General features: G+C 40.8%; 1 protein-coding gene across 4 annotated transcripts in view; it reads right to left on the bottom strand.

Moving 5' to 3' along the window:
• Nucleotides 1–15880, bottom strand: part of LOC115778097 (myocyte-specific enhancer factor 2A-like) — a 41593-nt gene that overhangs the window by 11069 nt on the left and 14644 nt on the right. For 2 of the 4 annotated variants that reach the window (XM_030726125.1, XM_030726127.1), the window contains exons 2-3: nt 11065–11251; nt 7137–7340 (exon numbers count right to left, since the gene is read on the bottom strand). In XM_030726125.1, the coding sequence (XP_030581985.1) occupies nt 7137–7340; nt 11065–11118 (258 nt within the window). In that variant the 5' untranslated portion in view covers nt 11119–11251. Of the gene's footprint in view, nt 1–7136; nt 7341–11064; nt 11252–11846; nt 11984–15880 lie in introns of those variants that run through there. The other 2 variants (XM_030726126.1, XM_030726123.1) reach the window with 2 other exon arrangements.

The following is a 15880-nucleotide window of genomic DNA, read 5'->3' as shown; positions in this document are numbered from 1 at the left end:
GATGAGTCACTGTAAAATAAATAAATAAATAGAAATCCTACCAATATCATGCAAGCCTGTATAATTACAACATTTCTCTGGTATCCATCACCTCATCGCTGCTCATCTCACGTCATAGCGTGAAATGGAAGGACCGAGAGATCAACACGCCACCCAGCTGACTGTCTGTCCACCACATGTCCTCTGCATTCCCAGACACGAGTAGCTACTCAAAGCTTTAAAAACACACTCACAAATCTATTTTCACAAGCGCTGACCACTTAAAAAGCCACTCGTGCAGTTCCTGTACGATCCACTGGCTGCTGCAGCTCAGTGTAAATTCAAGCTGAATAGTTTAAACTGACAAAGACTGTTTTGTTTTGTTTTTTTGTCTGTTTAGTTCAGGACAAGCTGTGCCTAATCCTGTCTGACTGTTTGTTTGCTGGACCCTATTGTTTGACAATTATGTCATTTCATCCAATTATGGGAAGGGATATTATGGTAAATTACGTGGGTTACATAAGCAATTTGCAATTATTCAAAATGACAGGTTGCAATGAATCCATCCATCAGTGATTTAAAAATGTTGTAAATTACAGATAATATAGTCTTGACATACAGAGGAAAAAGAATTCAAAATGCACCCGAATTTGCAAAACTCCTGCAAAAACTTTGAATATCCACCAGACAAACAAATGACACGTCCATCAATAAGAGTCTGGTGCACACATTTGCAAATACATTAGCAAGTACTGTAATATTTCATATCTGTCTTCTGCCAACAGGAAAGCAGTGTGATACAGTAACCTACACTGAGATAAAGGCACTGAAACCCAGGAATGCTGTTAAAAATTCATCTGTGCTTTCAAAGACTAAAATCTTACATCTCTCATGTGAAACTGAGGCACAGAGCCTCGACTCAGCTGCTGATTAAGATCAAATGATCTCACTAATATCCATTCTGGTCCAACTGTCACATTAACAACAGAAAAAAAGATACAGGACGAGCCGCTATCTGGCTGCGTGATGGCAATCAAAGCCTTTAAAATACTGGCATGCTAAGTTATATGCACTGTAAGTCTTCCAACTACTAAATATATACAAAACACAACACCTGAGCAAAATGAACCATTCCTGCTATGAGATTAAGCATATAATGAGTGTGTAATTATTATTAATGATGTGAGGAGATGTGAGCTCAAGTAGTTTTTTAGTTGCTTCACTTCAGGAGTTTATTAGTCTGCAATCATCCTCTGATTCAGGTGTGCCCTCTGCTTGACCTTACAGCAGAAGGGAAGGGAAGACAGCTGTTATCATTTATGTGACCACACCATCTTTGAATATTACTCACCATGTTAAAGCAGCTTTGAAGAAAAAAGTTTTAAATAAACTATTTTCTTTAGAGATTTGGCAGTGGATGCATGACACCCAGAACAGGGGGATATACAGTATGTGTGTCCGCAGATGCTGGTTCAAACCACTACATCATGTCTGGGCACTGGGAACTATCCTAAAGTGGCTGTTAGAGGATATGAGTGTGTGTGTGTGTGTGTGTGTGTGTGTGTGTGTGTGTGTGTGTGTGTGTGTGTGTGTGTGTGTGTGTGTGTGTGTGTGTGTGTGTGTGTGTGTCCTTATCATCTCAAATGTCAAAGTCAGCTTTAGTGGACCTCCAAAGGCATCTGGATCATTGCCACCATGAGGCACGGGCTGCACCACTAAGCATCTTGACATGTGAGGGTGATGTCTTGCTGCTCTCGGGGCAGCATCAAAGATAAAATAAGGCCCCCCCTCTTTCTCTGGAGTGAGTCTTTTCCAGTCGGGTGACTGCCCTGTAGGCTAAGAATAGGCCAGGCACAGGAGTGCTTGAGAAGCGATCCAATGCATCTCTGCCAGAGAAAAGCACAGCTCGCATACTTACATTTCACAGATCGCTTTCATATGAAGCATCCTGTCCCACAGAACTAAAGCAAATCAGCTGCTGTGCTTTTTGCCACAGCGCCAGGTTTCACTGTGTTGGTGTGCTCTCTTTCTGTTATGCTTTTCATTCATTTCTGGGCTCAGCAGGCCGACAGGGCTGCACTGCTGCAAACCTTGGACAGCTGCTCTGTTGTTGTTGAAACTCAAGTCTGCTAGCCACAAACTTGTCTCAATTATTATGACAAAAGCAATCTGTCAGTGAGATTAGCTGAACAGTGAGGACTCTGTAGCTGTTTTAGCTGGCAGGCCATTATCACTGCCGGATTGCTGTTTTCCACCTCCATTTATGGTTGATGTTACGGTTTCATCTCCCCCCACACATGGAGACACATTTCAAAACCTTAGTGCTTGTAGTCAAACAGAAATTAAAAGTCAGTTTAGCTGAGAAATTTCTATGGACATATATTTGTGGATCACTCATACAGCTCATAATACTGATTCACTTTTAACAGTGTTTAGCCAATGCTCCCTCTGACTCTGTATGCTGGTCTGTCTCATCATTAGAAACATGTTGTAATGTATGGAGTCCTGAGTTTATAGGATTACTCTTTTTGAACCTCACCCAAGACAGAGAGATAGCCGATCCGTGTTTAAGTGAAATACCCTCAGAAACAAGCATACAGAGAGAAAGTCTGTCCCCACTGAGCCTCGTACTGTTATTTTAGTAATTTCAGTGAACTGTCCCTTTAAAAAACCTACAGGAGCAACGGCGTTTTGAATGCAAAGAACTTTTACTTTCATGAAGTGTACGATTTGTAGCCCAAGCGATTAATTAGGACTTATAAGCCAAAAACTGCCTTTTGTTCTGCTGCCAAATTTGTTTTATTAGTTTATAATTTCCTGAACACTAAATTATGTCCATGTGTGAGAATTTATCCAACCACAGTAACTCTGGACACTATAAAATATGCTTTCATGCACACATAGGGAATCTGGTCAGGATAGTTATGGTGAACATCCATGTGAATAAAAATGATGGTGCACTAAGCATTAATGCAAATCCTGACTTTGAATTTTAAAAAAATTAAGAAAAATATTTATGACTTCAGCGATCAGTGTGGATTTTTATTAACAGTAAAATAAAAATGTTCTGACACCTGTGACAGAGTTCAGGATTTGCTGTTATGTTTTCACCACTGCTGTCAGGAATAACTGGCAGTTATTAATGATTAGCACTGCTCTTGTGCCACATGCATGCACTCAACTCTCATTTGGGAGCTGTTTACTGTATATGGATCCTGTAGGTAAACGTATTAAGCTGCAGGTATTTAACAAACAGCTGGAAGCAACAAATGCAACTTCCAGTTGGGTTAATCTTTTGTCCTACCAGGATTAAACTGCATTCATTGGTGAAGCTAATTCATGGACCAGTGTTGGTGCTTAAATGTGGAAAAAGCCAGATTTGTCCTGCGTGCAAAGAAAGCTTGTTTAGACTATTTTTCATAAATAAGGAGCTTTGCTGCTTCCACTTTATTGTGTTGAGAGATTTACTTGGATTGCGTGGGACTAAAGGTCTAAAAAGTTAAAAAGTTACCATAGGGAAACATTTCATTTAAACAAAAAACTGATTAATCCTGCTGAAGAGTGTTCAACTATTCTTTTAAAGCTCTACAGGGGGATAACTGACTTTGTGGTATTGTTGAAAAAGGATGAAATTATTTCCCCCCCTTAAGCTTTGGTTTACAGTATGACGTTTCTGCTGTACGGTTGGCAACACACCGATACAATAAAGCTGCAAATGAAGCTCATCTGCAAGCTCCACCAAGTCAATGCCATGGATTAGGTTTACACAAAAAACAAAAGAGTATTTGCTACAGTTTATCAAATACTGAGAATCAAACTTCATTTCAAATTTAGATCTACCTACACTCCCTAAATATGAGACAGAGTGTGTTGATATTATTGTGGCAGTGCTCATGTGCAGACTTCCTGTGTGTGTGTGTGTGTGTGCGTGCGTGTGTGCGTGCGTGTGTGTGTGTGTGTCAAAACCATGCGAGCTATTTGTGTGTTTAAGCGATAGACATCAGCGAGCATCATATTCCACCAAACAACAACAATGAATCCAAAGAAGCTTTCCGCCTCTCCTTCCCAACACGGGAAGACTGTTGTAGCCAGTGGGGTCCTACTTTACACATAGTCAAATTTCATGCTTAAATGTTGCAAATAGACTGACCGATATGTAAAGGAACACCTCTCACTTTCTAAGCTTTGTTTTAATCAGCTTGTGTGTCTGCGTGACATTTGTGGGAATAAACAAATAAAGGCTCAAAGCAGGCAAATCATGGCTGGCTATTGGCCTACAGAGCTTTCACAGGTGTCTGCTTGTGGTTAACAGCAGAATAGACAGGATTATATTCTTTAGAATCATTATGGGCAACATTAATGATGCATATTACCTGCCTCCACCACCACCACCACCATTGCTGTGTCTAAATTCAGTGATTGTAGTGCTGGAAGAGCCTTTGCAGGATGATATGCATGTTTCTGGTCTGACTAGCTGATGGTTTTGTTTTTCTTTTCAGCGTAGTGCTTGCAATTCCTCTTGAAAAACAAAAGATAAATTTCCTGGGGAAAGTGAAACATTTGCGATAACAGTAAAACAGAGGACGCTGGAAAGAAGACAAGAAACTTGGCCAGACGCTCCTGAAACAAACTGAAAAACCAAAGCTCCTCTCTTTTCCAGTAAGTGGAAAGTGGAGGCATTCTGGAAATAAATACAGAGTTTGGGAAGTTTGGGTTCCTTTACAGTTAGGATTTGGTACAGTGCTGCTGTGTGTGTGCGTGTGTGTGTTTGTGCATGTGTGTGTGTGTGTGTGTCCATGTGGCGCTCTCTTTATGACAATAGGAGTGAGGAATCTGAAGACAATTTGGCTGGTCCTCACTTTCCCACAATCCTTTCCTAAAGACTGTAAGTTGAAGACTCGGTTTAAGGTTCTGGTAAGGCTCGGTTTAGATTAAGCCTGGAGTAAATGCTGGGATAGGTGGACAGTGATTATGGTTAGAATTAGGTTAAGACCAAGGAAACTTAATGTTAGTCGATGTAATGTCCCCTGAACAATAATGAGTGTGTGAGGAAAGAGTGTGGGAGCAGTAAATTCAGGCTTCCGGAGAGACAAACACGCATTAGAAGCTTGCATAAACAGTCAGAACATGAGTCACAATGACCATTCATTTTTAATGGCAGTAGCAATGACTGTGTGCCATGAAAAACAGAAGAGCGCTGCTCGGGCACCGTGGCACAACAGTCTCAGCATCACCGCACTGATGACGCTGTGGGACCCAGCAGAAAGGGTGGATGGCTGGGTCTTATCACTGAGAAGAGTCTCAGGGGGTCTTTTTAGAGGACCAGCCTATTCTTCATCCATTTCTATTTCCTTTTTCATTGGCACTGAAAAAACTTATAACATCCTGAGTAGATAAAATAAATCTGCCACGGTATTTGTTCCGTTATTCGGATTGGTTTAGGGTCAGCTGTGCAGAGATAAAGATTACTGTAGAGACGTAATTGAAACCCTTTAGTTTACTTGCCAATTTTCCACAATAGCTACAGAATTCAATAGAATGTAATATGACAAATCTGCCACAAATTACCTAAAATGCGTAATATTAACAATACTTCTTACTTTGGGGCAGCTGAGGCTCAGGAGGTAGAGCAGTACCAGTACTTCCAGTACAGTACCACTCAAACCCATTCATATGAATGAGTGTGTCCCAGCTTTTGACTGTTACTACTAAATACTGTATATGTACATTATTTAGTATGCATCTAATTTAAACAAAACTATAAAGAGAAGATAAAAACAATCATCCCAACCTGAAGCACACTGAAGAGTCATTTTATTTCACTTCTTTGCGAAATACTGCGGGTAGGGCGACTTATCGGAACAACTGCCTCAACTAAAAGAAGACTTGGAAAGGGCAGATTTTCCCCAACCTTTCTCCAGACTTTCTACCCAACCGTGCAATTTTAAAGAAAGTTATCCAGTGGGTGGGTTCTTCCTTTGGCCATGCTATTCCTCCTAACCAGGTTTCATGAAAGTACGCTTGGTGGATTTTGCATAATCTTGGTAACAGACAGACAAACAAATGACAGTGAAAGCCTGGCCTCGCTGGGAGAGGTAATGTTAAACAATCCCAAAACAATCAGCTGGGTAAGTGCACACCGCTAATGGTATTTGCTGTTTGGGGTCTGGTAGAAGGATGGAGCCAAGCGTGCTTCACATTCAGTCATTCCAGATTTATGCTTCTAGTAAGTGTTTTGCATTTTCCATCCCAATAAATGTCACTGTATTAGTTTTAAATGCTCACAAAAAACGTTTATTTCCTTGTTACATTCAAGATTTGGACCAGTTTAGTGTCTTTAATAGATAACTGGCTTAGTTCTTCGATGGCCTTTGTTTCACAGTGACATTTTGTTTTACCACTTCAAGTCTTAATCACCTCTAGAGGTCCTATAACTGTACTGCTGTACTGTAATTAGCATGAAATGTATCACCAACATGAATTATTTTAAATGACCAATGTGTTTATTCTAATTTTTACTTCTATGGGGTGGGGTGGGGGGTGGGGGGGGGCTGTTTCCTCACAGAATGCACCAACTTAAATCAGTGGAAGGAAACAGCGACATGCCTGTCTGTCTTTCCTGGTACTCAACTGTTACATCTGGCCTCGGCATGCCTTTTTCATTTTGTTTACTTCATCGAGATCAGCATTCAGGCGCTCCGTGAAATGACAGAGGCACATCTTTTAAAAAAATGTAAATACTATTTCCCAGTATTTTTCAAGAAACAAGACAATGCTGAAGGCAGCAGCAGCTAAACGAGTTCTGAGTCCTCTGCAGTTACGCTTTCTAGGAATTCATCTTTCTAAAACACAGCTGCATCATTTCCTTCCCTAATCCTCTGAATGGATGCTGCAAGAGTCGGTCCATAGAAAAAAATCCCCCTGACACAAATGCACTTGCCTGCACAATGAAATGGCAAAACCCATCAAGTATTATATTCTTGCTACCATTCCATGGAGGTTAATGCAAAATAAGCTGCAGCGTGTGATGTGTATTTGCATACCGTGCTGGCGGCTGAGTGATGCAACATAACAGGTTTCAACAAATGACCCGTCAAGCATTGTCTCTGCAAACAGACTATCAAAGGGTCAAAGCAGGTCAACTTCCTACCACATACCTCTACGATGTCAGAGTTGGTTCTGCTCTCGTGGGGTTCGTTGTACTCCGTGTACTTCAGCAGGACTTTGTCCATGTCAGTACTGGCATACTGAAATAGCTTGTTGGAGCCATTGAAGATGATGAGGGCAATTTCACAGTCACACAGAACGCTCAACTCGTAGGCCTTCTTCATCAGGCCAAACTTTCTCTTCATGAAAGTCACCTGGAGGAACAAAAGCCAAGGATCAGCCTAGAAAAGCCCAGCTACAGTTAGCCAAAATCCAGAGCATCATGAATCTTGGTTCTTTCCAGAACCAAATGATTTTTTTCTATTTATTTTCTTTAACCAACATATCCTGAGCATTTTACAGGAAAATCTCACTGTTTATGTAACACTATTGGTCTCACTATTGGTATATAGCACCCAAAGATATTTTTGGATGTATTCTGTCTAAAGCAGGGGTCTCAAACTCCAGGCCTCGAGGGCCGGTGTCCTGCAGGTTTTAGATGCGTCCCTGATCCAACACACCTGAAATGGCTGAATTACTGCCTCAGTATGCAGTCAAGTTCTCCAGAGTCCTGCTAATGACTTCTATGTGTGACTCAGGTGTGTTGAAGCACAGACACATCTAAAACCTGCAGGACACCGGCCCTCGAGGCCTGGAGTTTGAGACCCCTGGTCTAAAGTAATAAATCACGAGTTTGCTGACTTTTTTTTTTTTTCAGCAGGAAGGAGACACAATTTCAAAAATATCAACTGTGTCTTGAAAATGCAAAAAAAAACTTTCAAAAGACCTGATGACACTCACAATCAATTTTTTTTGTCTCCCATAACTTAATAATAATCATCATCATCATCATCATCATCATCAGTACCGCCAATATCCTATCCAGTGGCTTCAGGACAGGTAATCCAGTGCACATGTCCCTGCAGCCTCTGATACACATTGTCAAAGTGTGGCACAATGACAGCAATAATAACACAAATTTGCAGTGACATAAATGTTTCATCTTAGCTGTTTAAACAGCTGCTCCAGAACAGCTGATAAACGAGCCAGAGAACGCAGCGGCACAACGAGCTGACAGTCAGCTGCTGACTTTTCTCTGAAAACTATGAAGCTCGTAGTTTTCAGAGAAAAGAGAAGAGAATCAAAATGTGTGTGTGTGAGTATCAAACAGGAAGAGACGAGGGGTGGGGGATCTCTGCGTGCATGTTCTGCACTTCTGAAAGAATGCAGTAATAACCTGGAAATACGTTTCTACTGGAATACTACTGAAGGAGCTGAGTGGATGGGAAAGATGGGTGGGGAAAGAAACTAAGGAATTTTTCACCTCCCTTAATGATTACCATCAAGGTGTTCATCATTATTAGAAGGGGGGGGGGGGGGGGGGGTTATAAACACCTCCTGCAGAAAAAACCTTTAAGCATATCCTGTAGCATTATGTTGCACTGTGGCATATAAACTAATAACAGTCATTTCTGACACCTCCATGTTCCTCCAGACCATAAAACTAAAGCATATTGTTTTGAGTGGACCATTTACAGCTCACTGCAAACCCACACATCACCCACAGGTCACACATGGATCATACTCTCATCCCTTTTTTGGTGTGTAGCTCACTCCCTGCAGTGAATCATCTGTATTTATCTGGGTATGTCTTCCTTCTGTCACAGCTTCTGGGATCTTGACTCATAGCTTTTTCAGTTCTAGAAATTTCCTTAGACTCACATCTCAAAGCTTTCTGGCAATCTCAAGGCTCAGGTGTATTTCTTTTTTTTTTTTTTTTTAATAGTTACTTCTGTAGCTCAGTCCTTTATGCTTAGCTTCTGAGCACTTTTACTGCAGTAGTTGGTAGTTTAGGTACTTGCCCAAAGCATCATTACCGCAAAAAAAGTTATAACAAGAAGAGTCTTGATTATTCAGTATGGTCTCTATAAAATGTAATCGTGACTAAGGGCAGATTTACAACTGCCTCTCAAAAAAAGCACAATTGCACAAAAAAAATCAGAGCGACACAGGCACGTTAACATTCTAGGTAAAAATGTAAAATATTCACAGATAACTAACAAAAATCTGTTTCTCTAGTTTTAGTTTTTCATTGTTTTTTTTCATTATTTTTCTGCCAAATGTTTCATTTCACTTTCTAGTTTCACACATTCCTGAAGTGAAGAAAAAGGCCCCTTTATGTCCGGGTATTGTATACAGTATCTCATTACTTTACACATGATAGTGACAAAGCAGGAGTTATGCTTAGACTGACTTTGGTCTCACTGCAAGACCAAAAAAATGTCATATCCTTGCTGTCCAACAGGAACCCTGCATCTCAGATGGGTCACTTTTAGTTTTTTGGATATAATGCAGGACTAAATGCTCTAAAGAAGGGCAGATAATTCTTCTACATCTTTATGAAGTATCCTGCTGTATTTGCAGTTAAAATAAAGTCATTTACCTTATTTTATTGAAAGATGACATTTTGAAGATACCTGGCTTTCACTGGACATATAACACACAGTCTACATAAGCAAAAGCATGTCAGACACTGGGTCAAATATGTGGTCTCTAGTTTCAGCCTTATTTGAAGGCTTTTACTCAGGGCACTGTAGAGTGCACCATCATGTGCATGACAGCACTACAGCTTTTTGTTGTATATTTCTTTGGACACCAACATTCATAAGTACAGTATTTTCTTCCCATTGGGGCTGCTATAATATAATCTGTGTCCAGTCGTAACATTTGATACAATATTACTCACAGGATAATTGTTGCAAACTGTAACAAGATGAAATGATAGTGATGGAATAGAGGCCACATTTTTATGTCACAAGGGTAGAAAACTATAAACTGTTGCCTCGGGAAACAAGTTTCAAGTGATACCATTTCTTGAGCATAACTTGCAAATAGATGAAACGAGATTAGCAAAAACTACACTGTTCCTCTTTCAGAGTGTGTGGTTGCATATAGATGTTCTATCACCAGTGCATCTTTCCACTACAGCACAGTCATTGTTGTATATTGTGCACGATGTGTGATAGTCTGATAAATTCAAAAGAGGAAAAACTGCTGAAAACACTTTATGCACTTGACAGATAAAAAGAAGAACATGAGCCAACTTCCCAAAATAGAGTACGAGAACCTAAATATACGGCAGACTCCAGTGATAGTGCACGCCACACAACTGAAGCAGTGTCTATCTAAAAATGCTTTGGCCAAGACAACCAAACATCAAACATAAACATCATCCCAGATATTTATTTTCCAGCCACATCCCTATTTCCAGAGCCTGCGCCTTCCTTCCAGACAGGCTGGTATTTGTTGTGCTGTTGGGGGTGATATATATAGAGGAGACAGACAGAGAGGGATTCCAGTGGGCAGCAATGCGGCTGCGTAAGGAGACGGTGAGGAGAGAAGGCCACTGTGTGTCCCTAACACTGACCCACCCTGCTAATGACAGGGTGCTGTCCGGACCCAGCTAACCCCAAATTACTGCCCTCGCCACCAGCTGTGACCGCTACACTCTCAAAAGTGAAACGGCTTAGAGAAACCTTCAGGAGCTCCTTAGATTTCAATCAAAGCCTATCTACAAAAGCTTCCTTCAGGGATCCTTTCAAAAAGTCTTCATGGACCTATCAATACTTGCACATCTGCATAATATGTGTCTTTTTATTACAAACTGGTGTCTGAGTAAAACGTCAGTTATGCTTTGATGTGGTGCTCCGTTGGATCCTGGAATAGACACAGTGAACCTCACATTGTTAGAGTGTGCTCAGAGCAGGAGCGCCACGCGGGCCACACATCGACACAAGAGAGATCATGAAAACTAAACATAACAACCAAACAATTCCAAAACTAAAAGTTGTTTTCCACAGCAGCTTTCTGCACAGAGCATAACTGCAAATATAACCAACCCATAATTATAAGACATTATGTAAGAAGACAGACGCTCACCTGTCGGTTCCTCTCATCAACAATACGGGTGATTTGAATCTTCTTCCTCCCCATTGCTAAAGCAACGTCCACCAACAGCCAAAGAAGGAATATCAGTGGGCTCCAAGTAGTTAAAAATTCAAGAGGCGATCCTCAACACATAGTCCTCCTGTCAGCTGTTGTTAGTCCATCAGCTTGGCATGGCTTGCTGAAAGAGAACAGCAGTCAGAGTTAACTTAATCATTGTTTATTGACTGTATGAGCAGTCACACAAACGGTTATATTCAGCAAAAAATAGTCAGATACTTGGACAAAGGGTGCACAGGGTCATACACTTACAGTGAAATTACAAAATGCAAGTCATGAGAAAGAAAGAATAGAATGATAAACACACATCAGTCAGGGACACGACATCTATTTCTACTATTTCAACTTCTTCCTTTTCAGTTTGGCATTTTGCATTTTGCTGTCACTGCTGATTCCAGTTTTACAGCAACAATCAGGACAAGAGCTGATGGGTTTTTTTCCCAAAAGACCATAAAGTGAGCCATCAAGAGGACACAAAGCAAGCCATAATTCACTGACTAAACACTTGCTAGTCCAACAACAAGACTGTGATCCCTCATCAGCTTCCCAGCTACAAATGTTTGCTGAAAGACAAAACTGAGCCAAAGATCGAACTTTCTGTTAGTTTTCTTCCCATGTCAGAGTTGAACCTGTGATTAAAAGAGACACATGAGCATAGAGACTATAATACACAGAGAATAATGACTAAACTGCAAATACTGTTCTTCATCAAATACCTCGTATAGCTTGCACCAACCTCTTCTTTATCTGCACCAACCAGCCCAGTTGTTCTGAGTGAATTTGCCTCTGCTTACTGGCTTTCTCCTCTTGCATGAGCGCCCACCTGCCTTGATGCGTCCCTCCTTTCTTCAGCCTCAGTGTGTATGAGTCCTGCCTTCCCCCAGAGCTCCTTAGCTCTTTCCTAATCTCATCTGATCTGGGAGGAGGCAGAGAGTGAGACGAAGCCAGGCTTTATCCTAACCCTCCCTGGATTATTGCAGCATGCGGAGCCCAGAGCTGAGCCACCAAAACCCCCACAGCAGACCCAGTTCACAGGTTGATAGAACAAATGCATTTGTCTTCCACTGGAGAAAATCTATCGGTCACTTTTGCAGATTTAAATGTAGTGTGTGTATTTTAAATTGTAATACAGTTGAGTACCAGTCACTTAAATGCCACAAAAAAAAAAAACACTTTTTAATTCCAAATGCATTAAAGCTCAGTTTGTTCCTGTTCCATTTAAATGATTATTTAAAATCCTACATTTTTATACATTTAAAGCTAAGATATATATAATCACAATTAATTTGCAAGAAGCTGTACACTATCGCTCTAATGCTTCCTGTCTGCTACCAGCCCAGATCCCAACTGACCCTGCCAAGTCAGACCCTGCAGAATGAACACTGTAACAGACAAAGACTCCTTGCATATTTGGGATTTAAAGGTCACAAGGATTTATCTGTTCTACAATCTGGATGATTTGATGGGAAGACACAAATATTTTAAAAGGAGAGAAAAAAAAATCCTTTCCATCACACTCGCCTCTACGAGCATCTCTGCAGATATTTCTTGTAGCTTGTGCTTTTGAGTGATGTCTTTGGCATATTTGCAGTATTCTAAGTTTCAATCAGCAGAACTTTTGTATTGTTCTGGTTTTAGTAGGGAGGCAGAATGGACTTTGTACCGACTGAGTCACAGTCTGTTGGTAAAAACACAGTGATCTGCTTAAATCTGCTGAATTTGAACACTTCAGGTCACATAAGCGACTCAAAAATATCCCCTAAGATGGCCAAACTGGAAATCTGAAAAAAGGGACTGACACTGTGGTTACCGCGGCCAGAAATCAGTTTAGCTTATAATCAGTGCAGAAGATGCTCAATGTTCAGATTGGAAAATGTTTATTCTTGAAAAGGCTGTTCGATTAGAAACAGTCCAATGTGTTTACTGTTTGCAAGATGAGGTTTACTTTTCATTTTGTAATACGTTAAGAGTTTGACATTGTTGCCAAAGTCTTTCATGTTGGACTGGTCGTTAATGACCTCAAATCCATCTTCCCATTTTCTTAACAACTTGTCCAGTTCAGGGTTGCTGGGAGACTGAAGCCTGTCCCAGCTGTCACAGGGCGGACAGGCTGCCGGTCTGCCACGGGGGTAACACCGAGAGACAGAATGCTATTCATGCTGGCGTCCACAACCACGGCCAATTTATAATCACCAGTTAATCCAACATACACATCTCTGGACTGCGGGAGGAAGCCAGATCCCATGCTGTGAGGTGACAGTGCCGCTGCACCACCATGCTGCCCATGATATGAAACATGGTGTCTAAAATCAACTCAGTAATGATTTCAAACTGTGCCGTCAACCTGCCAAATTAATTAATCAAAGTGTTGTTGGACAAGCATTTCACATTCACATATAACTGTGTCAAACATGTACAGAAATCAGTTTTCAAAAATCATAAATTAACTGGTGATTATGTAACACTTTTGTACTCTTACTGAGCTCTCAGAGCACTTCTACACCACAAGCTGCATTCATCCTTTCTGTACACTTCAAGCAGACTCCGAAGGATGCAACAGATCAGTGTCTCGCCTAAGGACACTTTGACATGTGGACTGGAGGAGCCAGGGATTAAACCGGTCACCCTCCTACTGGTAGACAGCCTGCTCTTCCTCTACCTCAAAATCCATTCCGGGGTCACATTTTCTATCATTTTATTTACTTCAAAAGGAAAAGGTGGATAAATTCTGGAAAAATGGGCCAAATGTTAGGTCACTGTGGATTTTTTTGAACTCCACTGATGCTAACCCCTTTTGTGGCATTAAAAAAAGAAAAAAATAAAGTTTGTTTTTAAGACCACATAACTGCTATGTTACCACAAAACATTTACTTATTATACACTAGTCTGAGAGTTTGGACAGGACACTGGACTGGTACGTGAATAGCACTTTTCTACTCTATTTAAGCACTCAAAGCGCTTAATATTGTGAGCACACAGCACATGATTCTGACACCAGACTCAGCTTTACCTTCTCTTGTGCTTTGTTAGCTTTTGGCTCCAAAATAACTTTGGAGGAGGTCAGCGAAAGACTGTGGGTTCACCAAAATATTAATATCAGGCTGTGTTCATCAATACAGATACAGTGTTACTGTGGCAGAAACTCTAAATGGCTGACATGAAAATTAATGCCCATAGTGATGACTCAACAGGCATCAGACAATCAGCACTCAGAATAACACAAACACACACAAACACTGATGTACTGTAATATCATTACACCCAAACAAAAAGTACCATCTATTCTAAAACAATAAGCAGCCGGATTAAAACAAAATAACAATAATCAAGAATGTGCTTCATACACTGGTAACCAACGTGCTGCTGGCTGTGGAATTAATTCTCCTGCTTCATATTTTTTTAACACACAAATATCAGCTCATAAAAAAGTGGATGCATGGCTAAAAATGTTAATTATACACATAAACACAGACTTCAGCCATCATATTCGTGCTGACCGTTTCAAGACCTCTCTTTAACTTTAGAACACGCCTCCCTCTGGATGTATCTTAACAAGGAGCACTAAGCCCCGGAGCGAACCTCACAGCCAAAGACCGTCCTCCTTATCTCACCCGTGAAATCCAATTCCTGCGGATCTTTGGAAGCGTGGCGATACTTTGTGAGGGTGTGAAATACACTTTTCCATGGCTGGATTGCGCCGGATTTTTCTTTTTTATCTCTTATGTCTCTACAATTACACAATCTCACTTATTGTTGTTTTGGTAAGTGGAATGAAAGGACTTCCACTTTTCTACAGAAAGTATACAGAATGTCACACGAGACCACATAATGAACGGGAGAGCCACACGTTGGCTGATGGCTAATATAACTGTCAATACATCTGCTAAAACATCACACAGTTCTAAGGTTTTAGGGTTAAATCAACATAAATCAGATTTAACAATTAAGGTTTTAGTTTTGTTGCATCCAACTAAGAAAAACTCAGGCTAATGCACTTATAAAACTGCAAGCTATTTTTAAGATAAAAATAAATGATAATATGGTGACTATGAGTGTTAGTGTAGGTGAATGTGATTGTAGCAATACTAATTGTAGTGGATAATCACCTGCACCAGGCTACTGCTGCACAATTGGATCAGTATATTGGCTGCTTAGGTTCAGCAGGAGTCCAGCAGCGGTCCATTGCTGGATGTTTAATTTTATTTATTTTTTGTTGATTTTGTTTAGAGTTTTCAACTTGGCAAATATTTAAACTGCAAAGCAGGATTCCTGAGTAGCGCCTCTTGATGCACTAAACCAGGATGGAGAGTTGTGCACAAACACTGAAACTGCTCTGACAGAGATTCTTATCATGTGTTGTAAGCAAATGCAGTGCTGCAGACACCTGTCATTGTACGGTTGTTGTTAAGGTCTGTGGAACAAAGCACCAGTCCCCCTTCCTGTGTGTGACTCGTTAACATGCCATCTGATGGTGCACTCCATTTGAAGACATAAGTTGGAATTTCAGAGTTCTCAGTCAGAATTTTCAACGGGAACGCCTCCTCAAGTCAGACTTCCAACTCGGGCAGCCCCATCAACTCAGATTTAACAATCCAAGATGGCGGCAGTGCACGTAAGCATCAGTAAGTGTATTAGTAATTGGCATGGTGGTTAGCACTCTGGGTTCAAATCCATCTTGGCCCGGCCTTTCTGTTTGGAGTTTGCATGTTCTCCCCGTGTCTGCGTGGGTTTTCTCCTGGTACTCCGGGTT

Source organism: Archocentrus centrarchus, chromosome 3, assembly GCF_007364275.1.
Source record: "Archocentrus centrarchus isolate MPI-CPG fArcCen1 chromosome 3, fArcCen1, whole genome shotgun sequence".
Taxonomy (NCBI): Eukaryota; Metazoa; Chordata; class Actinopteri; order Cichliformes; family Cichlidae; genus Archocentrus; species Archocentrus centrarchus.
This window is presented reverse-complemented; position numbering and strand designations above follow the sequence as displayed.